At 38.4% G+C, this 23681-nt stretch overlaps 3 protein-coding genes, 1 non-coding gene and 1 pseudogene across 4 annotated transcripts; 4 read left to right on the top strand and 1 right to left on the bottom strand.

The window, feature by feature from the left end:
- Positions 1-1839: 1839 nt before the first annotated feature.
- On the top strand, positions 1840-1911 carry TRNAM-CAU (transfer RNA methionine (anticodon CAU)). The gene has a single exon. It is a non-coding gene; the product is annotated as a tRNA-Met (tRNA).
- Positions 1912-8737: 6826 nt separating this feature from the next.
- LOC127761290 (expansin-A23) lies at positions 8738-9964 on the top strand. The gene is made up of 2 exons (XM_052285561.1): positions 8738-9354; positions 9467-9964. Exons 1-2 carry the CDS (start codon positions 8852-8854, stop codon positions 9777-9779), a joined length of 816 nt encoding a protein of 271 aa, XP_052141521.1. The 5' UTR covers positions 8738-8851; the 3' UTR covers positions 9780-9964.
- Positions 9965-10936: 972 nt separating this feature from the next.
- On the top strand, positions 10937-12771 carry LOC127763830 (glutelin type-B 5). The gene is made up of 4 exons (XM_052288627.1): positions 10937-11264; positions 11375-11637; positions 11745-12230; positions 12346-12771. Exons 1-4 carry the CDS (start codon positions 10937-10939, stop codon positions 12769-12771), a joined length of 1503 nt encoding a protein of 500 aa, XP_052144587.1.
- A 3326-nt stretch (positions 12772-16097) lies between these two features.
- Positions 16098-17788, top strand: LOC127762015 (uncharacterized; annotated as a pseudogene).
- Positions 17789-21148: 3360 nt separating this feature from the next.
- Positions 21149-22983, bottom strand: LOC127763811 (glutelin type-B 4). Its single transcript, XM_052288606.1, has 4 exons — positions 22656-22983; positions 22283-22545; positions 21690-22175; positions 21149-21574 (listed from the first exon to the last, which is right to left on the bottom strand). Exons 1-4 carry the CDS (start codon positions 22981-22983, stop codon positions 21149-21151), a joined length of 1503 nt encoding a protein of 500 aa, XP_052144566.1.
- Between the last annotated feature and the right edge of the window lie 698 nt (positions 22984-23681).

Below are 23681 nucleotides of genomic sequence, written 5' to 3'. Positions count from 1 at the left end.
GTGTAGAAAACCGAACAGGTCACCTCTCTGAATACTTTCACTAAACTAAATAAGAAAAACAATTACAACGCGGGCCTATAATCAGTAGAAGGGAAACGTCGGATTTACTAGGCCACCAAGCCTATTAGCACAACTAAACGATGGTGGAATGGCAGATGAGCTCTCCTAGCATAACACAGCAGCTAAAACGATTGCTAGCACAACTATGCATTGTAACAAGTGAGGCGCCTGCTGTGTGTCCACGTTCAACAGATTTGTCACAAGAATTGTTCACCCAAGGAAGCATACCACTATACCAGCCATGTGACTTCTGAGGCAAAGATGATGTTGGAAATATGGTCGCAATTCGGCATATTTTAATCCAAATCATTAAGACAATAAGCATGACATTTTTAGGGAATAAACTAGTGTGAATACTAATCAAGAGCAACATACAAATCATGCTTAATATAGAATAAGCATAAACATTCATCACATGGCAATGTAACAAAAACATTACGCTTAATAGTAGTATATCAGAAATTAGCGTGTTGGGAATAGAGACATACCCTAAAAATGGCACTTCGCTGGAGTGTGAGGCATAGTTGCCTCCGTTGATGGAGCCGTTCCCTGCACCGCCTCCTCCATTGCCAACATCTCCTCCGGCTGCACCGTTGGCGTTGTCGTCTGTCGACATGTTAGCGTTGATGACGAATAGGAACCAGGAACTCAACCTAGGAACTCAGACGGAAGAACGCTCCGCAAAAACTTTATTGCCCGCCTACCCGTGCAGGAACTCAGACGGACAGAGTTTCGGAGGCTCTACTCGTCCTAATCTCTTGTGCGCGCAAGAGATCAAAGCTAGGGAAGACGGAAGCCACGGCCTCGGCCCAGCCAACGCGTGCGCGCGCACGTGGCAGTCCGCCCACCTTCTCAACCGGTCAACAGGGAGTCATAATTGTCTCTCTATTTAAGATGAGATCTCTCCACTAAAATTTTTAAGATGGTATTATTATCACTAATATTAATTATGGGCCTAGGGAATTTAATTGAATTAAATCGGACCTGTCCCTTTTATTCAACAGATGAATCGCGTGGTTTCAAGGAGTATTCATGTTTGGCAACATCATGTGCATGATTTGGATGAGCGGTCAAGATGACCCATGTATACACCCATTTCGTTTGATCTCTGTATTTTCAGACGGAATTGCTGGTGGGGACGATTTCTGACGCATTCATAGTGAGCAATTACACCTTAATCTTGTTTTTCATTAATAGAAATGGCACATGAACCCTTGTAAAATCATAATTATGTGACTTATTTTATCCACATCAAATGTTCAATGGTACAAAGCATTGTAATTAGAGTAGTGCTATACATCCGACTGAGCCATACGACATTCATACGACTGCACCAAACCAACCAATCACATGAGTTTATAACATTCACGGGGGCCCAATCAAAACAAGTTAAAATCTGTTATGTGCAGTCGTATGCAGGTCATACAGACACGGTCGTACATACAGTCATTCCGTTGTAATTAATCTCGTTCTATATTCTATACTCTTGCAAAATTTCGGGTCTATCAGTCCACCCCCCATTCCCAAGTACGAAATTATTTAACCCGAACTTTTTTTTATTTTTTATTTTTTTATGAATTTAGCCATTGTGTTAAAATATTCAAATAATTTAGGATCAAAATTACCGAAATTTTATTCGGTACCCCCATACAACTAGCAAAAAAGGGATTTAGAATCCTGAAACATTGAAGGCTGAATACACAAAATATATTGGACAAAGCAATACCAAATTGTTAGGAGTTGTTCTAATAAAATTTAATAATGATAATAATCAACACAATCAGAGTGGCGCAGCGGAAGCGTGGTGGGCCCATAACCCACAGGTCCCAGGATCGAAACCTGGCTCTGATAAATTTTTCCATATTTTTTGGCCATTTTTGGCGCTACGCAATTTCATTTAATCCATTTTTTTGGCTCAATTTCATTTAATTCATTTTTTGGCGCAGTTTCATTTAATTCATTTTTGGCGCTACGACGATTTCTTTTAAATTGATTTTTTGGCGCGATTTCCTTTAATTTATTTTTTGGCGCTATGACGATTTCGTTTAATTCATTTTTGGCGCTACGACGATTTCTTTTAAATTCGGTCGAATTTTTGGGTCGATTGTTTTGTCAAGATTTCCTTTAATTCAATTTTTGGCGCTACGACTTTTTTGGTCGATTGTTTTGTCACGATTTACTTTAATTCATTTTTTGGTGCTACGACAATATCTTTTAAATTGGGTCGAATTTTCGCGTCGATTGTTTTGTCACGATTTCTTTAATTCATTTTTTGGCGCGATTTCCTTTAGTTCATTATTGGCTCTACGACGATTTCTTTTAAATTGGGTCGATTCTTTTGTCATGATTTCCTTTAGTTTATTTTTGGAGTGATTTCCTTTAATTCATTTTTTGTGCTACGACAATTTCTTTTAAATTGTCTTTTTTGGCACTACGACGATTTCCTTTAAACTAGGAAGGTAGCACATGCACATGCGTGTGCATCTTATTTAATGTGTTTAAAATTTTATTACCAACGTTTATTTGTGGGTGATTATTATTGAAATACTTTTTGACTATATTCTAATTTGCTAGGGATTACTTTGAATGTCACTCCCTCCGTTTCATAATGGAAGTCATTCTAGCATTTTCCACATTTATATTGATGTTAATAAATCTTAGACATATATATTCATCTAGATTCATTAACATCCATATGAATGTGGGAAATGCTAGAATGACTTACATTATGAAACGGAGGAAGTAGTTATGATTTTCTTGTAGTTACCCATGCAACATATAAATTCTAAACTAAAATTACATCAATCCGTATAGTTTTGAATTTATGAGAAAGTATATGGTGTCACAACAATTGAGTTGGTTTCTATAAATTATACTATATATCATTTGCACTATGTATCTTTCTTTTGTTAATATTTAGCATATTTTTTACATTAAATAACATTTTTTCTTGTATACCATAGATTCAATTTTTTCCCATAATATAAGTGACTCTAAAGTACAATTGTTCTATCCAACCACCGTCCATTTAATGTACGCCGTGACTGACCCCCTCCCGTCTTGCCCGCATTGGTCGCTCCTCACCGTGACAGAGAGATCGATGGGGAAGGAAGAAGATAAGCGAGAGTGAAAAAAAGATGATCAATCTGACAGGTGGGTCCCACGTGTAGATGAGGAGGAAGATAGAAAACGTAACGAAGATGGCACTCGAATTTTGTAAAATTTGAGTGGACAGCTACGAATAGACAAATTGTAATGATATTTATCTGAATAGGCATTTTTCAATGGCACGAATCAAATTAACCCTTAGTTAATAAGCGGGTATCATAGTAATTTTCCTTCCTCGTTAGCTACAATGTTGAGCACCCTACGATATCTTGCTACTACAGGTGAAATAACTCAAATATTTTTTTTCAATTTGTTAACACACTTGGATGAGTTTTAAATCTAATAATTTCTCCAATTGATTATATGCTTTAATGAATCAATAAATACATAGGTTATATTGCAATGAGATTAGCCGTGATTATCTTTGATTATATGTAGGGTGTATGTTATGGATTTTTTTCAATTTTTTTCATATTGTCATATACATGTTTTTTCAATTTAAAAAAGTTACGATGCTGCTTTATTTTATTTCATGAGATTGACCTATTCTGTTGTTTGTGTTTAATCTATATTGCAAGTTAACTTTCTTCTTTACCACTTGACAGCATAGATTTACCGAATCTCGAATAGTCAATTTAATAAACAATCACGTCATCAATATTCCTGACTCAACGATTAGTGAATAGCAGTTTAATTATAAGTAGAAATGATACATAAGTTTGAATGTGACATATAATCTATCTATTATATTATTAAAGGAATAGAAAAAGGAGCATCCACGTTTGCTCTCATGGCCTAGAAATTATCACATTAATCGGAGAAAAAGAAAAAGCAGAGTCCATATAGAAATACAATTTAGAAATAGCTGAAATTCAGAATTAAAAAAATAAGAAATATTAGAAGAGGAGACTAGAGTCCATATAGAAATACAATTAGGAAATAACTGAAATTCGGAATTAAAAAATAAGGAATATTAGAAGAGGAGACTAGAGTCCATATAGAAATACAATTAGAAAATAACTGAAATTTGAAATTAAAAATAAGGAATATTAAAAGTAGAGTATAGAGTCCATATAGAAATACAATTAGGAAATAACTGAAATTCGGAATTAAAATAAGCAATATTAGAAGTAGAGTATAGAGTCCATATAGAAATAAAATTAGGAAAATAATGGAAATTTGGAATTAAAAATAAGGAATATTAGAAGTAGAGTATAGAGTCCATATAGAAATACAATTAAGAAAATAATAGAAATTTGGAATTAAAAAATAAGGAATATTTGAAGTAGAGTATAGAGTCCCTATAGGAATTTAAAACTAACTAAAATTTGGAATAAACATAATAAAATTAAAAGTAGAGTTTAGAGTCCGTATAAAAATACAATTTACAAATAACTAAAATTCAAAATTTAGAAAAACATGGGAAGAAGAGTTTAAAGTCAATATAGGAATACAATTTAGAGATAACTGAAATTTGAAATTAAAAATTAAAGAATATTGAAAGATGAGTTTAGAGTCCACATAGAAATACAATTAGAAATAATAAAAATTCAGAAATAAAAATAAATAGAATAATATTGGAACAAGAGCATAGAGTCTATATAGAAATACAATTTACAGAAAATTCGGAACTAAAAAATATATTAAAAGACGAGACTAGAGTCCATATAGGATTTGATATTAAAAATAATTAATAACTAACACGTATATAAAATACAATATGAATATTACACATTAGTAGTTTTGTAAAGTTATTGCAAAATTTAAAATTATGTTGTCATTTTAATATATTTGAATAATATAATGAGAAAACATATATGATATAATATGAGAGAAAATATAATGATGCTAGCCGCGCAATCTATGCGGGCCACCATACTAGTTATATCTAATAGAAAAAGGAGCCTCCACGTTCGCTCTCATGGCCTAGAAATTCTCACATTAATCTAAAAAATAAGAAAAAAAATAGAACTAGATTAGGATTAGTTAAAAACTGAAGAAAGAAAGAAAAAAGGCATATGAAGAAACTCGAATTGGACAATCGGTCAAAAACAAAAAAGAAAAGGAAAACCTAATCATACTACTGGAAACGGAATCAGACAATCTGTCAAAAAAAAGAAACAAACAAACAAAAAAGGGAAAACCTAATCTACTGGAAACGTAATGTACAATCGGTCAAAAACAAAAAAAAAACAAAAGAAAAGAAAAACATAATCATATTAGAAACGGACAATATTTTGGGAATACGCGTGTTAACACCACTTTTAGAAACATTGAAAGACAAAACAATCCGAATCAAACTCTGCCGTTTCCAAATTGTATCAGTATTGTCATGCCAATAAATACATAACCAAGCCAAAAATACATAACCACGTTTGTTGTGGAGGCTAGAAATTCCCACATTAATCGGAGAAAAAGAAAAGAAGAGTCCAAATAGAAATAAAATCAAAAATAGCTGAAATTCGGAATTAAAAATATGCAATATTGAAAGAGGAGTTCATATAAGAACCCAATACGTGATTAATTAAAATTAGGAATAAAAAAATAAATTTAGAAATTAGAAAAAGAAAAAAGAGGAGTTTGAGTAGGAATACAATTTAAAAATAACTGAAATTCGGAATTAAAAATAAGAAATATTGAAATAAGAGTACATATAAGAATCCAATATAAGATTAATTAAAATTCGGAATAAAAAATTAAAAAAAAAATCAAAATTAGAAAAAAAGAAAAGAAGAGTTCGGAATACAATTTAAAATTAACTTAAATTCGAAATTAAATATAAGCAGCGCTGAAAATAAGAGTACATATAACAACCTAATAGTAGATTAATTAAAATTCGAAATAAAAAATAAAAAGAAATCAGAAATTAGGTGAATTAAAAAGAGAGTTAAAGTAGGAATACAATTTTGAAACAACTGAAATTGAAAATAAAAAATAAAAATATCAAAAGAACACAATACGAAAAATAAAATAAATTCTGAAATTAGAAAAAGAAAAATAGTAGGAATACCATTTATAAATAACTAAAATTGGTGATAAAAAATCAAGACTATTGAAAGAAAATACCATCTAAACCACATGACGAGATTAATTAAGTAACATGCCTATAAAGGAGTAGAGTGGTGGCGGTTGATATGACATACAAAAACTGTTAATAAAACACTAAATAGAATCCTAATAACGATTGAAATGAAGGACGACGGGTAGACCATGAAGCAATCGATCAAGGCGGTTGCCGGGACTTCTAGAAATTAAAAAAAAAACCAATGCTAATCATATTCGATTTTTAAAATCTCAATGATAATAAAAAGGAGAAGCAGCGGGCGGGATGTATAGGAGAGCCGCCGACGGTTGGCGGGACTTCTAGAAAATAAAAAAATGAATTCCAACGATAGTTATGTTCGATTTTTAGAATTCCAATGACAATAGAGATTAGGCGGCGGATGGGCCATAGAGGAGTATAGTGACATCATTTAACGGGACTTCTAAAAATTATAAAAAATGAAACCAACAAGACTATAAATTCTAAAAACTACGAGGTCCAATTTTCAAAGGTTTGGAACTTCTAAAAAGTAAAAAAAACACAATAATAATCATGTTCGATTTTAAAATCTCAATGACGATAAAGAAGGGAGGCAGCGGGTGTGCCATAAAGGAAAACAATGGCAAAGCCGCTGATGGTTTAGCGGGATTTTAGAAAGTAAAAAATGAACCCAAACGATAATTATGTTCGATTTGTAAAATCCCAATGACAATATAGAGAAAAGACAGTTGACAACCTGTAGATGAGTATAATGACAGTGTTTGACGGGACTTCTAGAAATTATAAAAACTATAAGATCTGATTTTTAAAGGTTTTAAGGAGAATGAATAGAAATAGTGGTAGATCAAGCAAGCAAATAAAAGAGATATGACATAAGTAAGGGGTAGTTGCTGGTGTGACTTTTAAAAAACTATATAATTAGAAATACAGGGATGATAAGATTTGGCCTTTCAAAGTCTTAAGACAACGTGATAGCTATTTAATAAATTTTAAGTAAAATCATACTGAAAAATATATGATTTTGTTTAGGTGCTAGCCGCGCAATTGCGCGGGCCACCCAACTAGTTGATACATAAGAAAAGTGGACATAGAAGTGATACGTAAGAAAAGCCCTATATATATTTTTTTAGAAAATCATGAGCTGTAATTAGGAGTTCGAGTTAGCACGTGAGTTTTTTTAAAGAGATTTATTATACGATTCGTTCTGTATTTACAAAAGTAAACAAACTTAAAAACCGACTCAAATACGGATCCGTATTTCCAAAAAGAACAAACTTAAAAACCGACTCGTGCACGGATAACGTACCAAAGTACCGGCAAAAATATATTCAATTTTTTAATAGTAGAGATAATAGATCTAACTTAATTTATTTATGCATATTTGGCGAATTGATCATATAATCAGCATTATCAAATTTTCCCTATTTTACATAACAGTTTAAAGTGATATGTAAAGTTTTGGATATGATAAAAATTAAATATTTCTTATAGGTTAAAGAACACCTTAATTTTTTTAATTGTTAAAGAACACAAATAACTATAGGAAAATTGTGGTTATCTAAGATTTGTTATTGTTCAAAAATGTTAATAATTTAAAAAAGGAGATTGGATAGGAGGGGAGGGAGGAAGCACGTACGTGAGTACGCCCGGTGGAAGGGTGGGCCCCATCAAATACGTGACTACTTGTTTTGGTTTTTTTTTAAAAAAAATCTAATAGATAAAAATATCAGGTCCACTGGTTTGTTAACGTGCCATGGAATACACGTGACGGTTTTAGTGTGTTTGTAAGAATTTTAATAGATTTTTAGTATATCATAGATAGATTGTCTTTTCCGTGGATTGTTTTGTTTACTTGACAACGGAATTTCGTCAATTGTTTTGTCTAATTGAAAACGTTTTTTCCCTCGATGATTTTGTCAACTTTTAAAACGATTATTTGTTTCTTCCGTCAATTGTTCTTGTTGACATTCTAACAAGGTGATGAATTCTGATCAACACCTCATCACAACGTCTCCCCGGAAAAAAAAACACCTCATAACGTCACCAGGAAAAGAAACGAGTCCAAAACACTCGAGATGCTTCAGTTCAGACTTCAGAGATGCCTCACTCGATCGCCGGCCACACACAACACACGCCACCCCATTCTTCATGGCGCCGCCGTTGAACGTTGCCTTCATGCGCTTGCTTGCGATGGCGCGAGCCTGGACGTCGCCGCGCGTGTGATATACGTAGTACTGTACATTCATAAACGCGTGTGTTTTGCGTCATTTTGCGCCAACCAGGGAAAAACCGGAAATTTCTTCGGATTAATTAGCGAGCAAGATATAGAAGTAAGGCGGCTGCGCACGGCCGGCGATGCATGCACATGCGCGTCGCCGCGCGCTAGCTTCGTCCCGTGGCTTTCCAGAGTTCACACTACTTCATTATTGGGATTTCATTAGCCACTAATGCAGCAATCCAACAATGACCGAGCGATGGCTATATATACCCATCCAATCATCAGGAGATCACCAAGCAAACAGACATCACATAGAAGATCAACACAAAGCAACAGAGCAGTGTTGCTTTCAGAGATAGATAGCTCCAGATAATTAACTCGGTCATCAAGTCTCAAGGGCCTAGTTACAGAGTTATCCGATCATGACGACAGACATGGCCCCAGCTCGAGCGTTCGTGTTGGTGCTGCTCGCAGTCGCCAGTGCATCGACGGCCGCGGCCAACACAGCGACGACGACGCCCACAAACCCGGTGGATGCGCCGACCCAGTGGCAGAAGGCGCACGCGACGTTCTACGGCGGCGCGGACGCGTCGGGGACGATGGGCGGGGCGTGCGGATACGGCAACCTGTACTCGCAGGGGTACGGCACGCGGAACGCGGCGCTGAGCACGGCGCTGTTCAACGACGGCGCGTCGTGCGGGCAGTGCTACAAGATCGCCTGCGACCGCAAGAGGGCGCCGCAGTGGTGCAAGCCCGGCGTCACCGTTACCATCACCGCCACCAATTTCTGCCCGCCCAACTGGAACCTGCCCAGTGACAATGGTGGCTGGTGCAACCCACCACGGCCGCACTTTGACATGGCACAGCCGGCTTGGGAGAAGATCGGCATCTACAGCGCAGGCATCATACCGGTCATCTATCAAAGGTACCAATAAAAATGCATACTCCAATTGTTTTGGACATTATGGAGAGAACAGTACATATCCTGACCGCTGCTTCCATATGAAAATATCCTACTCTTGCGATGATTTCTACAGGGTTCCTTGCGTGAAGAAGGGTGGCCTGCGGTTCACCATTAACGGTCACGACTACTTCCAGCTAGTACTGGTGACCAACGTCGCGGCGGCAGGGTCAATCAAGTCCATGGAGGTTATGGGTTCCAACACAGCGGACTGGATGCCGATGGCACGTAACTGGGGCGCCCAATGGCATTCACTGGCCTACCTCACCGGTCAAGGTCTATCCTTTAGGGTCACCAACACAGATGACCAAACGCTCGTCTTCACCAACGTCGTGCCACCAGGATGGAAGTTTGGCCAGATATTTGCAAGCAAGCTGCAGTTCAAGTGAGAGGAGAAGCCTGAATTGATACCGGAGCGCGCGTTTCTTTTGGGAGTAACATCTCTGGTTGCCTAGCAAACATATGATTGTATATAAGTTTCGTTGTGCGTTTATTCTTTCTGTGTGTAAAATAACATACATGCTTTCCTGATATTTTCTTGTATATATATATATACACACGACAAATCCTTCCATTTCTATTATTATTGAACAATTTAATCGATCGCGAGGGCAAGTACTTGTCTCTTTACTTTTTTTTTCAGATGGCATTTTATAGTTTAACCCTTCATGGACAGGCGGTAGTTTTAACAATGAATGAAAAGAAATCGTAGTCCACACCACGCAGGGACATTGTGGTCATTTTAGACAAGACGATTTGATTATTGTCTTGTATGATATGGTCGATAGTGAGAACTAACAAACATATGGCATATTTTATTACCGGCGAGTTAAACAAATTTATGTCACATTAATAAACTGCCTAATAAATGCACGCCGGAATATATAATGATAAAAAAAAAGAAAAGATACATAAGTCCATTGCTTCTACTTTTTTAAAAAATAAATCCAACATTTTCTATTTTTTGGTAACTAAACTTGGAAGTACTAGTTGGATATGCAAAATCATCTAGCTTCCATATATTTCATCAATTTGTTTACTTTACATATGGGAGAGGATAGTATGTCAAAGAAAATGACAACAAGCTTACAAGTTTCTTATTTTAAAAGTTCCGCTAACTTATCAAGCATAGTGTGCCACGCAAAACTGACAACAAACCAACAAATTTAAGGAACACCTAACTTATCATCTATGACATACCGCACAAAATGATAACATAGTAGAGAAACTTTATTGCACAAAAGGAAATTTATCCATAAGGCAAAGGAACATCTTATATATACATTTACCAACAAGCATTGTTTGTATTACCCCTAAAGCGCAAGACATGTCATCCATGAGTCATAGTGTGTATATCTCAACATTGCAAAGCTACCTTTTTTCTATTATACTTTTCGCATTATAGGCTAGATATTATCTATACATGTCAACAAACTCTATCCCTACGTCATATCTGAAGATTCTTTTCTTCACTATATAAGTTGGCTTCCCAGTCATTGAACTCACATCAACCAGCCCAAGTTTCCAATAACATCCTCAAATAGCTATGGCGACCATAGCTTTCTCTCGGTTATCTATCTACTTTTGTGTTCTTCTCCTATGTCATGGCTCTATGGCCCAGCTATTTGGTCCGAACGTAAATCCATGGCACAACCCTCGGCAAGGAGGTTTTAGGGAGTGTAGATTTGATAGACTACAAGCATTTGAACCACTTCGGAGAGTGAGGTCAGAAGCCGGGGTTACAGAGTACTTTGATGAGAAGAATGAACAATTCCAGTGCACAGGTACATTTGTCATCCGACGTGTCATTGAGCCTCAAGGCCTTCTGGTACCTCGATACAGCAATACTCCTGGCATGGTCTACATCATCCAAGGTTTGTATAGCAGAATACATTGTTCATATGGCTATAAATTATGCTTCTCCATGTTACAATAATGTCATTTTAGGTTATATCCACCTGACATGGACATTTCTAACTTTCAGGGAGAGGTTCTATGGGATTAACTTTCCCCGGCTGCCCAGCAACCTACCAACAACAATTCCAACAATTCTTGCCTGAAGGCCAAAGCCAGAGCCAAAAATTTAGGGATGAGCACCAAAAGATCCACCAATTTAGACAAGGAGATATCGTTGCACTGCCAGCTGGTGTTGCGCATTGGTTCTACAATGAAGGCGATGCACCAGTTGTTGCTCTATATGTCTTCGACTTAAACAACAACGCTAATCAGCTTGAACCAAGGCAGAAGGTAACTAAATTTCTTCACCATTTTTGTTTCTCATTGTCATATATATGAATATGTTGCAGTTCATGTGGCAAAACTTTATCATTGATTCCCACTGATAAAAATTTTAGGAGTTCTTATTGGCGGGTAACAACAACAGGGAGCAACAAATGTATGGTCGCTCAATCGAGCAACACTCTGGGCAAAACATATTTAGCGGTTTCAACAATGAGCTACTAAGTGAGGCCTTAGGCGTCAATGCATTGGTAGCAAAGAGGCTACAAGGCCAAAACGACCAAAGAGGAGAGATCATACGGGTAAAGAATGGCCTTAAACTGTTGAGACCTGCTTTTGCACAACAACAGGAACAAGCACAACAGCAGGAACAAGCACAAGCTCAATACCAAGTTCAGTACAGTGAAGAACAACAACCATCTACGCGTTGCAACGGTTTAGATGAGAACTTCTGCACAATCAAGGCGAGGTTGAACATCGAAAATCCTAGCCGTGCTGATACTTACAACCCACGTGCTGGAAGGATCACACGTCTCAACAGTCAGAAGTTCCCCATTCTTAACCTTGTACAATTGAGTGCTACTAGAGTAAATCTATACCAGGTATTTATCAAAGTGGAGTTTTGTTCACTCTCCATCTCTCTCCCCCTATCTTTCTATAAAAATAGTTTTATCTGTGCCACCATTTATATATAACATTGTTCTCTACTCTCTACAGAATGCTATTCTCTCTCCGTTTTGGAACGTTAATGCCCATAGCCTGGTGTATATTGTTCAAGGGCATGCTCGAGTTCAGGTCGTTAGTAACCTTGGAAAGACGGTATTCAATGGCGTTCTACGTCCAGGTCAATTGCTGATCATTCCGCAACACTACGCTGTCTTGAAGAAAGCAGAGCATGAAGGATGCCAATACATTTCATTCAAGACCAATGCAAACTCCATGGTGAGCCACCTTGCAGGGAAGAACTCAATATTCCGTGCCATGCCAGTGGATGTGATCGCTAATGCTTACCGCATATCGAGGGAGCAAGCACGAAGCCTTAAGAATAATAGGGGAGAAGAGCTCGGTGCCTTCACTCCTAGATATCAACAACAGACCTACCTAGGCTTCTCAAATGAGTCGGAGAACGAGGCTTCAGAGTGATGTACTAATGAAATAGTATAGGTGTATCAAAAAAATAAAATGCCACAAGTATGTGAAACTTTGTGGCGGTTCTGTTCTAAGTTTATGAAGCACTAATAAAATGCTACAACTGTTTTGTTCATTTGTTGTGTCAATATAGGTGAGACCACGTTTTGGTAGTTTACATAAAAGATTTGCCCATAGTAGATACATCTCAAAATAGATTCGGTGCCAAGTATAACTTGTCAATGCTATTTTTTAATCTCCGAATTATTATGAAGAGATAAAGAAATGCTTATTATCTAAAAGGAAAATATGGCGTGCGGCCTAGTTCCGTAATAACATATAAGGACCGATTCCTTGGAGAATCTTATCCAAGCATCTTATAATGTGATCATATGAATATTTGATTCCCCTGGCTAGGTTATATGACAATAATTGTGTGTTTGTCTTGGGACACTTGTGCAAGGGAGGAAGACGATAGCCTTGAATTCCTAGAATTGGTTTTGGGCCCCCCCTTGAGTAATAGCCCAAAGTCTTGTGTATATGTTGACTAGATGTGTATATATATATTGGGCACATTGTGGATGGGGAAAATAGGTATAGACCTAGCCAACAAAATTGGAGAGGCTTTAGGATTTTGCTGGGCTTTAACGGGACTAGTCATAGTCATTTTTATTGATGAGCCTATGTGTTTATACCTCCTAGGTCCTCCATGTTCGGCTTGTAGGGATAAAGGGAAAAAACAAAGATTTTTTTAAAAAAACTTTTAAAATTTTTAATTTTGAAAATAAATCCTTTCAACACATAATTCCAAGATCCGAACCTTTTGGCCACGCCAGCCGAATTTGCATGGCAAAACCACGAGACAACACTGTCACACCGGTCTGGCTAGCGTGGCAACGTTATTTAGTCATGCTAGTCTAGTTGGTGTGCCATTGTTTTTTGGTCACATTGGTCTGGCTAGCATGTCAATGATATTTGGCCATGCCACCCTTGCTGGCATGGTAGGAGAAAATTGTCACGCCCATTGTGTGTGGCGTGTCAGTATTGTTTTGCCACACCAGACGGGGTGGCATAGCCAAAAGGTTCAGGTTCTAGTAATAAGTTTTGGAAGGGTCTATTTTTAAAATTTAAAAGTAAAAAAGTTTAAAACATAAAAAAAATCAAAATGGCATGTCCGGTATAACAATAAAGATGAAACCAGCTGATCTAACATGGAAAGTGTATGTTCCAAACTTGTCAACTAATTGTATATATATAACCGATTTCCATGTTAGAGGTATATCGTATATTTGTTACATATATGCATATAGAATGGTGGTCAGTGTGTAAAATATGGCATGCCCCACTCCTAGGAAACACAATTTCACGCATATATTACCTATTGTTCTACCAGAAGGTTATCCTCAAACCGGTACAGCACCAAACAAATAAGGAATACCAGCCTGTTAGCGGCAAAATTTAGTAACTACTGTTAGTCAAGATCGGGTCAATGGAGTGACTAATGATGTGATTATATTTGATTCAGTTGGAAAGTGTATCAAGTTTAGAGTTATTTTATTTTAGCCTCCGTATTAGGAAACGTTTCTTTTTAGTTTCATTTTCTATAGATGGAGTCTTGAGCCAATCAAATTTTGTTTGAATCGGACTTGTTTAGTTTTCTTTTTCTGTAAGGTAGCCGATCAAGTTATGTTCGAGTAGGACTTCTTCTAGCTGGAACTAAAACTTACAATGCCACACTAGCTAGACCAGCATGACCAAATAATGCTGCCGCGCTAGCCAGACTGTTGTGACACTGTTATTTTGCAGTTTTGCTATGCCAATTTGGCTGGCGTGGCCAAAAGATTCGGTTCTTGGAATTACGTGTTGAAAGGGTTTATTTTCATAATTGAAAATTTTAAAAGTTTAAAAAATAAAAAAATCTGCCTTTTTTTCTCTTTATCCCTACAAGCCCAAGATGAACATGGAGGACCTAGGAGGTATAAACACATAGGCTCATCGAGACAAACGACTACGATCTCGACTACGATTAGTCCCGTTAAAGCCCAGCAACATCCTAAAGCCTCTCCAATTTTGTTGCCTAGGTCTATACCTATTTTCCCCATCCACAATGTACCCAATATATATACACATCTAGTGAATATATACGCAAGACTTCGGGTACTCAAGGGGGCCCCTAAAAAAATTCTAGGTATTCAAGGGCTATCGTCTTCCTTCCTTGCACAAGTGTCTCAGACAAACACACAACTATTGTCATATAACTTAGGCCCTGTTTGATTCAGCTTAGGATAATGATAATCTGGATTATTAGGAGTAAGCTGAAACAAACAGGTAGATTATTATAGCAGATTATTATAATTCATAAGCTAGATTATCATAATCTAATAAGCTGCTCTAAAAGAGCTTTTTCCAGATTATTGAGTGGCTAAAGACCCACTACCCCTAGATAATTAAAAAATATTACCCACCTATGCCATCAACCGAACAGATAGCCCTCTCCTCTCTACGCGAGCGCGCGAACTCGGCTCCTCCTCTCCCGGTCGCGCCGCCATCTCCTCTCCCAATCGCGCGCATCCGACCTCCTCCTTTCCCAATCGCGCCGCCTTCTCCACCCCCGGCGCGCGAGCAGCCTTCTCCACCCCCGGCCGCGCCGCCGCGTTCCCAACTCCATGTCCCGTCTTCTTCCCTGGACCGCGCCACTGCCGTCCCTGCCCTCACTCCATACCCTGCCTTCGTCCCCAGGCTGCGGCGACGCGGCCCCAACTCCTGGATGCAGTACTCTCTCTCTCTCTCTCAACACTAATTGATTTGTTTGATTTTCACACTCAGAAATTTGTCCCATGCCATGGAACTAAAGAAATTGAATTTCCCTTTATGTTGCTTTTCATCACATGATTTTACATATGTGTGTATCACCTGAGAGCACATTCATTTGTAGGTTGCTATATGTGAAATTTCTTAAACAATGAATGGATGATATTTTCTACTGTACTGAATGAATGAATGGATGAAATTGATCAAACACTGAATTTTCTTAATGTACTGCACGCGGGTGTCTCACAGCTGATGATGTAATCAGGAAAATTACTGAATTTTTTCAGTCCACTGGGACCCGACGATTTGTCACACAATGGCAGGTGCGTTTCAACGGGATTGAACGGCGAAGTTACATGCAAATCAGCATTTTATTTGGGCAGACAGGAGCATAGGAAGTGCTAGTTGAGATTAGGTAGATTTATCAGTTAGATTTGCATTGGATTAGGTGCTTATCTATTGCTAGCTCTTGCTCAAATTACAGAACGACACAATGCTTTTTTTTCCATGCAGTGAGACAATCAGTGGAGATGGAGCCTGCAAATGCGGAGGACAGTGTCGCCAAAGCCCTGCGGTACCGCGATCAATTGGTAAGAAACCGAACCCAATCCAGAGGAATCCATGGCGTGGTTGAAGAAGATGAAGAAGATGGCCATCATTGCTTGCCCGAACTCCATGGCAGCAATTCGTTCCAAGTGGTGGAGGATGCATCCTCGGCTGCACGTCGTGGGCGCCGCGGCGGGCATGATGGTGGACGTGGGAAGAGACCCACCACACAATCGATTTGCAGTGCACCATCCTCGGCAGCACGTGGTGGTCGACCGAGGAAGGCGCCATACAAGCAGCCACGGCCATCGAGCAGTGGAGCTGCTACCGAGGTAACGGCCGGTGCAGACAATCTCTGCGCAGAAGGATTTGTTGACAGTGAGACATCTAATGGAAGTGGAATGGTATGTCTCTCTTATGGTTGTATTTATTACATATTTGATTTATAATTCTTGTCACACCAGTGAGAAATGTCATGTGGACATATAAGAGTCCAAAAAAATCTTGACTAGTGCATGGGAAGAAGCAAACCAGGTTTATGACTGTTGTTAATAATGCTTGTGTTGCTCTGTTCTCAGTGCTAAAGGGTAGGTCGTATTGACAAATAATAAAGATATAATTATTAACTAGTGTTCATATCTAAAAGCTATAATAAAATACTATTCATGTGCTCTGGAGCTCTAAATAGTCATGTTTTTTTTAGTTAGAGCTATAGATGTACGACAACATTGAAAACTGAATCTCAATATGTTTGTTCTATCAAATAGAAGGAGGAGTTTGACAAAGCAGAATGGTCTACAACAAACACTAGGATATTTTGTGAACTATGCGTAGAACAAATCGAAGCCGGCAATAGGCCTATCGGGATAATGACTACTAGGGGGTACCAGAACATTGCTGTACGTCAAGTACTTGCAAAAAATAGGGCTACGACACAGCAAGATGCAATTGAAGAACCGATGAGATATACTAAAAGCCTTGTATAGCTTTTGGCTTGGCCTCCTCAAAGATACAGGGCTTGGATGAGATAGTACAAAAGAAATAGTTTCAGCAAGTGATGAATATTGGAAGCAAGTCACTAAGGTAATAAATTATTCGGGGCTAATATACATCCTTTTCATGAAATTGTCTTTAGTGTTTGCAATAATTAGTACTCATGGTCTGTTCCTTTATTTCTAGGGTCATTCTGAATGGAAGAAGCTACAACATGGTCCCCCGGATTGTGAAGATTTATTGAGTCAAATGTTTGGTGAGGTTGCTATTGATGGTTCTTCTTCCTGTGCACCTGGAGAGGATGTTGTAGGGGCTGGTGTACAAAGCCTTGATGACACACTAGTGGACATCTCATTGCATAGAGACACAACGAATAACAAATCAGTGAAACGAGGGTGTATTACCACTGAAAATAGTCCACTGAAGAAGGTTAAGAACCCCATGGTTAAGGTGATGAAGAATATTCAATCCACTTTGGACACCAATTGTAGTATTGCCAACAAGGTGATGCAAGGTGAATTTAGGTACAACTCTATTAAGGAAGTGATGGACTTGGTAGTGGAGTGTGGGGCAGCAGAAGGAAGTGCCGAGCATTTCATGGCTACACAATTATTTGTGAAACCTGAACATCGTGACGTGTTCAAGACTTTTACCACCAAGGAGGGAAGGCTCAGTTGGTTGAAGAGGTGGTGCGTGAAGGAAGGCTTGGAGTAGGATAGTGCTAATTATTTATATGGATGAACTTATCATCTATGTTTAAATTTTGTGAGACAATATGTATTAGCAAGACAACTTCTATTTATATGCATGAACTAATGAATTGCCCATGTAATATGACGCTTTAATTTGAATGCATGAACTTTTATGTGCCTACTTGTGTGATATCATTTGTTGCATTGTTTGTAGATTGGCTTGTATGCAAGTGATGATGAGGATGAGGATGAAACTTTTGTTGTTGCTAGCAGACAACTAGACATGATGAGAAAAGTTGGACCTGTATTGACAACATTTGGTATGTTATATGCTGAAACTTATTTGAACAAGTCAAAGTATAGAGAAGCTACTTTAGCTGGTTATGATTGGGTTATGAGAAACCTCAATTTCCCACAAGATTGTTATGATATGTTTAGAATGAGTAGGCCACTATTTGAGAGGTTACATAATTTGTTGGTAACATCTTATGGTTTGAGGTCAACTAGTAAGATGGATTCAATTGAAGCGTTGGGAATGTTTTTATGGACTATTGGGGCTCCACAGTCATTTGTTCAAGTTAAAAACCGATTTGAGAGATCAAAAGGAACAATCAGCGTGAAATTTGAGGAAGTGTTGCAGAGTGTTTACCTTCTCTCAAAAGATCTAGTCAAACCTAGAGATCCACACTTCACAACAATTCACCCAAGACTACTTGGTGATCGGTTTGAGCCTCATTTCAATAATTGCAAAGGTGCAATAGATGGGACGCATATACCAGTTGTTGTGCCCGCATCAAAGGTGGTTCAGCATGTGGGTAGGAACAAGTATCCCACTCAAAATGTTTTGCCTGTTTGTGACTTTGATATGAGGTTTACATTCATTGTTGCGGGATGGCCCGGATCGGCACATGATATGAGAGTGTTTAATGATGCTTTACGCAAATATGCCGCTATCTTCCCTCACCCTCCACCAGGTAATTTCACATATATCTTTTCACTTTTCTTACTAGTTTCAGTGTTAAAGTGATGTCTAATAGAGTATGTTTATGTTTATATCAACAGGGAAATTTTACCTTGTTGACTTGGGCTATCCAAATCGAATGGGATTTCTAGCCCCATATAAAGGGACTAAATACCATTTACCAGAGTTTCGAGCGGGTCCACGTCCTAGTGGCAAGAAGGAGGTGTTCAACCACTTACATTCATCTCTTTGTAACGTGATTGAGCATTCTTTGGCGTTTTGAAGATGAAATGGAGAATTCTATTGGACTTACCGAGTTATCCAATGCCCAAGCAAACAAAAATAATACATGCATGCATGGCGCTTCATAATTTCATTCGAGATAGTAAATTGAGTGACGAGGAGTTCGATCGGTGTGATAACGATGAAAACTATATGCCGATGCCTTCATCTCGAGGGAATTCTAGTCAATTGGGAGATGAAGAGGGCGACGCAAATATCTTTCGTGATAATATTGCCGATGCTTTATTTGCTAGGAGATAATAATTTATTGTTTAGTCTGTTGTAAAAAAAAACATATTCATGAATGTTTTATTTATTAATAGATGACATTATTTAAAATTACTTATTTGTTTTATACAGTGACAAGGATGAATAAGGCATCCAAAATAGCTGAGGGTATTATAGACTTTAGCCTTTCAAACCCAATAATCCATACCTCCAATAATCCGGACAAACAAACAACTCACAGCTTATTCTATGTCAGCTTATTATAATCCAGCTTATAGTAATCTGGTTTAATAATCTAGATTATAATAATCATAAGCTGAAACAAACAGAGCCTTAGCCAGGGGAATCAAATATTCATATGGTCACATTATAAGATGCTTGGATAAGATTCTCCAAGGAATCGGTCCTTATATGTTATTACGTAACTAGGCCACATGCCATATTTTCCTTTTTTTAGGGGAAACACGCCATATTTTCCTTTTAGATAATAAACATTTCTTTTTCCGTTTATAATAATTCTGAGATTAAAATGTAGCATTAACAAGTCATACTTTGCATCAAATCTTCTTTGAGATGTATCTGGTATGGGCAAATCTTTTTGGGGCATTTGCAAATTTGCCACCGGTTTTTTCAATTTTGCAAGGATGTCACTCGAATGATAGTTCTAGTGGTATTTTTGCAATTTTCTAGTGACAGTCTCGTAATAACGATTCAAAGGAGTGGTAAATTTGCAATTGCCCCAATCTTTTTATGTAAACTGCCATAACACGGTCTCATCTATATTGATAGAACAAATGAATCAAGGAAAATTTTGCTACAAGACATCGCGACTTTACGGTTTTAGCTGTAGGACACTGCACGAAGTGAGTTTTGGGGGAAAGCACTCTGTAAATGTGGAAATTAGCTCGTGGAGACCGCGCGCATTGGAATATTCATTTTTAGTTGGATAGGAGGGAGAAATTGCATGAAAGTACTAAAATACCCCTGAGCCCACAAGTCAGCACTTTCATCTCTCTATTTGTATCTCTCTAGCACTGAAGGGCGTCAATAGTGTAGAGCGGCATCCCTCCTCCTCCCGACGCGACTCCTGGTGAGAGATCGCTCCTGCGGCCGCCTCGAGGGAGTGAGCTAGATAGGGGTCCCGATCCCGTCAGCTGCATCGGTGGTGGTGGGGTGGGGTCCATCCATGGCGCTGGCCTGGATCTAGGCGGGTTGACCATGGATCCCGTCGAGCTTTCTCCCTGGTAGGGCGGCGATAGTGTCTTCGTCATCGGATGGGTCGTCTTCTAAATCGTTTCTCATCAGTGTTGGGAATGTCGCTTTGGGGTTGTCGAATTGGGGACTGCGGATCATGCATTTGGTTCAAGTGTTTATGAGTCCACAGTTGATTGCTTAGTAGCGGCAGCCCATGCAGGTAATGTGATTTTGAGTTTCATGGACCAGGTGGTCAAGGTGCTCTGCCTCCTCCCATCCTTGTGTAGGCGGCAGACCTCCCGGCAGTACAACGTGCTAGTTGAGACGCTTCTGTGTGAGAGAGATAGACAGAGAGAGAAGCAAGACTTGGCATTTGGGACCAGGGGTATTTTAATATTTTCATGCGGTTTCTCTCACCTATTCAATTAAAGATGAATATTCGAATAGGCGTGTTGTCCACGAGCTAATTTCCATCTTTACGTAGTGTCTTTTCCCAAAAGTCACTTCGTGTAGTGTCCTACAGCTAAAACCGCGAAGTCACGATGTCCTGTAGCAAAATTTGCATGAATAAAACAGTTGTAGCATTTTATTAGTGCTTCATAAACTTAGAACAGAACCGCCACAAAGTTTCACATACTTGTGGCATTTTATTTTTTTGATACACCTATACTATTTCATTAGTACATCACTCTGAAGCCTCGTTCTCCGACTCATTTGAGAAGCCTGGGTAGGTCTGTTGTTGATATCTAGGAGTGAAGGCACCGAGCTCTTCTCCCCTATTATTCTTAAGGCTTCGTGCTTGCTCCCTCGATATGCGGTAAGCATTAGCGATCACATCCACTGGCATGGCACGGAATATTGAGTTCTTCCCTGCAAGGTGGCTCACCATGGAGTTTGCATTGGTCTTGAATGAAATGTATTGGCATCCTTCATGCTCTGCTTTCTTCAAGACAGCGTAGTGTTGCGGAATGATCAGCAATTGACCTGGACGTAGAACGCCATTGAATACCGTCTTTCCAAGGTTACTAACGACCTGAACTCGAGCATGCCCTTGAACAATATACACCAGGCTATGGGCATTAACGTTCCAAAACGGAGAGAGAATAGCATTCTGTAGAGAGTAGAGAACAATGTTATATATAAATGGTGGCACAGATAAAACTATTTTTATAGAAAGATAGGGGGAGAGAGATGGAGAGTGAACAAAACTCCACTTTGATAAATACCTGGTATAGATTTACTCTAGTAGCACTCAATTGTACAAGGTTAAGAATGGGGAACTTCTGACTGTTGAGACGTGTGATCCTTCCAGCACGTGGGTTGTAAGAATCAGCACGGCTAGGATTTTCGATGTTCAACCTCGCCTTGATTGTGCAGAAGTTCTCATCTAAACCGTTGCAACGCGTAGATGGTTGTTGTTCTTCACTGTACTGAACTTGGTATTGAGCTTGTGCTTGTTCCTGCTGTTGTGCTTGTTCCTGTTGTTGTGCAAAAGCAGGTCTCAACAGTTTAAGGCCATTCTTTACCCGTATGATCTCTCCTCTTTGGTCGTTTTGGCCTTGTAGCCTCTTTGCTACCAATGCATTGACGCCTAAGGCCTCACTTAGTAGCTCATTGTTGAAACCGCTAAATATGTTTTGCCCAGAGTGTTGCTCGATTGAGCGACCATACATTTGTTGCTCCCTGTTGTTGTTACCCGCCAATAAGAACTCCTAAAATTTTTATCAGTGGGAATCAATGATAAAGTTTTGCCACATGAACTGCAACATATTCATATATATGACAATGAGAAACAAAAATGGTGAAGAAATTTAGTTACCTTCTGCCTTGGTTCAAGCTGATTAGCGTTGTTGTTTAAGTCGAAGACATATAGAGCAACAACTGGTGCATCGCCTTCATTGTAGAACCAATGCGCAACACCAGCTGGCAGTGCAACGATATCTCCTTGTCTAAATTGGTGGATCTTTTGGTGCTCATCCCTAAATTTTTGGCTCTGGCTTTGGCCTTCAGGCAAGAATTGTTGGAATTGTTGTTGGTAGGTTGCTGGGCAGCCGGGGAAAGTTAATCCCATAGAACCTCTCCCTGAAAGTTAGAAATGTCCATGTCAGGTGGATATAACCTAAAATGACATTATTGTAACATGGAGAAGCATAATTTGTAGCCATATGAACAATGTATTCTGCTATACAAACCTTGGATGATGTAGACCATGCCAGGAGTATTGCTGTATCGAGGTACCAGAAGGCCTTGAGGCTCAATGACACGTCGGATGACAAATGTACCTGTGCACTGGAATTGTTCATTCTTCTCATCAAAGTACTCTGTAACCCCGGCTTCTGACCTCACTCTCCGAAGTGGTTCAAATGCTTGTAGTCTATCAAATCTACACTCCCTAAAACCTCCTTGCCGAGGGTTGTGCCATGGATTTACGTTCGGACCAAATAGCTGGGCCATAGAGCCATGACATAGGAGAAGAACACAAAAGTAGATAGATAACCGAGAGAAAGCTATGGTCGCCATAGCTATTTGAGGATGTTATTGGAAACTTGGGCTGGTTGATGTGAGTTCAATGACTGGGAAGCCAACTTATATAGTGAAGAAAAGAATCTTCAGATATGACGTAGGGATAGAGTTTGTTGACATGTATAGATAATATCTAGCCTATAATGCGAAAAGTATAATAGAAAAAAGGTAGCTTTGCAATGTTGAGATATACACACTATGACTCATGGATGACATGTCTTGCGCTTTAGGGGTAATACAAACAATGCTTGTTGGTAAATGTATATATAAGATGTTCCTTTGCCTTATGGATAAATTTCCTTTTGTGCAATAAAGTTTCTCTACTATGTTATCATTTTGTGCGGTATGTCATAGATGATAAGTTAGGTGTTCCTTAAATTTGTTGGTTTGTTGTCAGTTTTGCGTGGCACACTATGCTTGATAAGTTAGCGGAACTTTTAAAATAAGAAACTTGTAAGCTTGTTGTCATTTTCTTTGACATACTATCCTCTCCCATATGTAAAGTAAACAAATTGATGAAATATATGGAAGCTAGATGATTTTGCATATCCAACTAGTACTTCCAAGTTTAGTTACCAAAAAATAGAAAATGTTGGATTTATTTTTTAAAAAAGTAGAAGCAATGGACTTATGTATCTTTTCTTTTTTTTTATCATTATATATTCCGGCGTGCATTTATTAGGCAGTTTATTAAT

Source organism: Oryza glaberrima, chromosome 2 (assembly GCF_000147395.1).
Source record: "Oryza glaberrima chromosome 2, OglaRS2, whole genome shotgun sequence".
NCBI lineage: Eukaryota > Viridiplantae > Streptophyta > Magnoliopsida > Poales > Poaceae > Oryza > Oryza glaberrima.
This window is presented reverse-complemented; position numbering and strand designations above follow the sequence as displayed.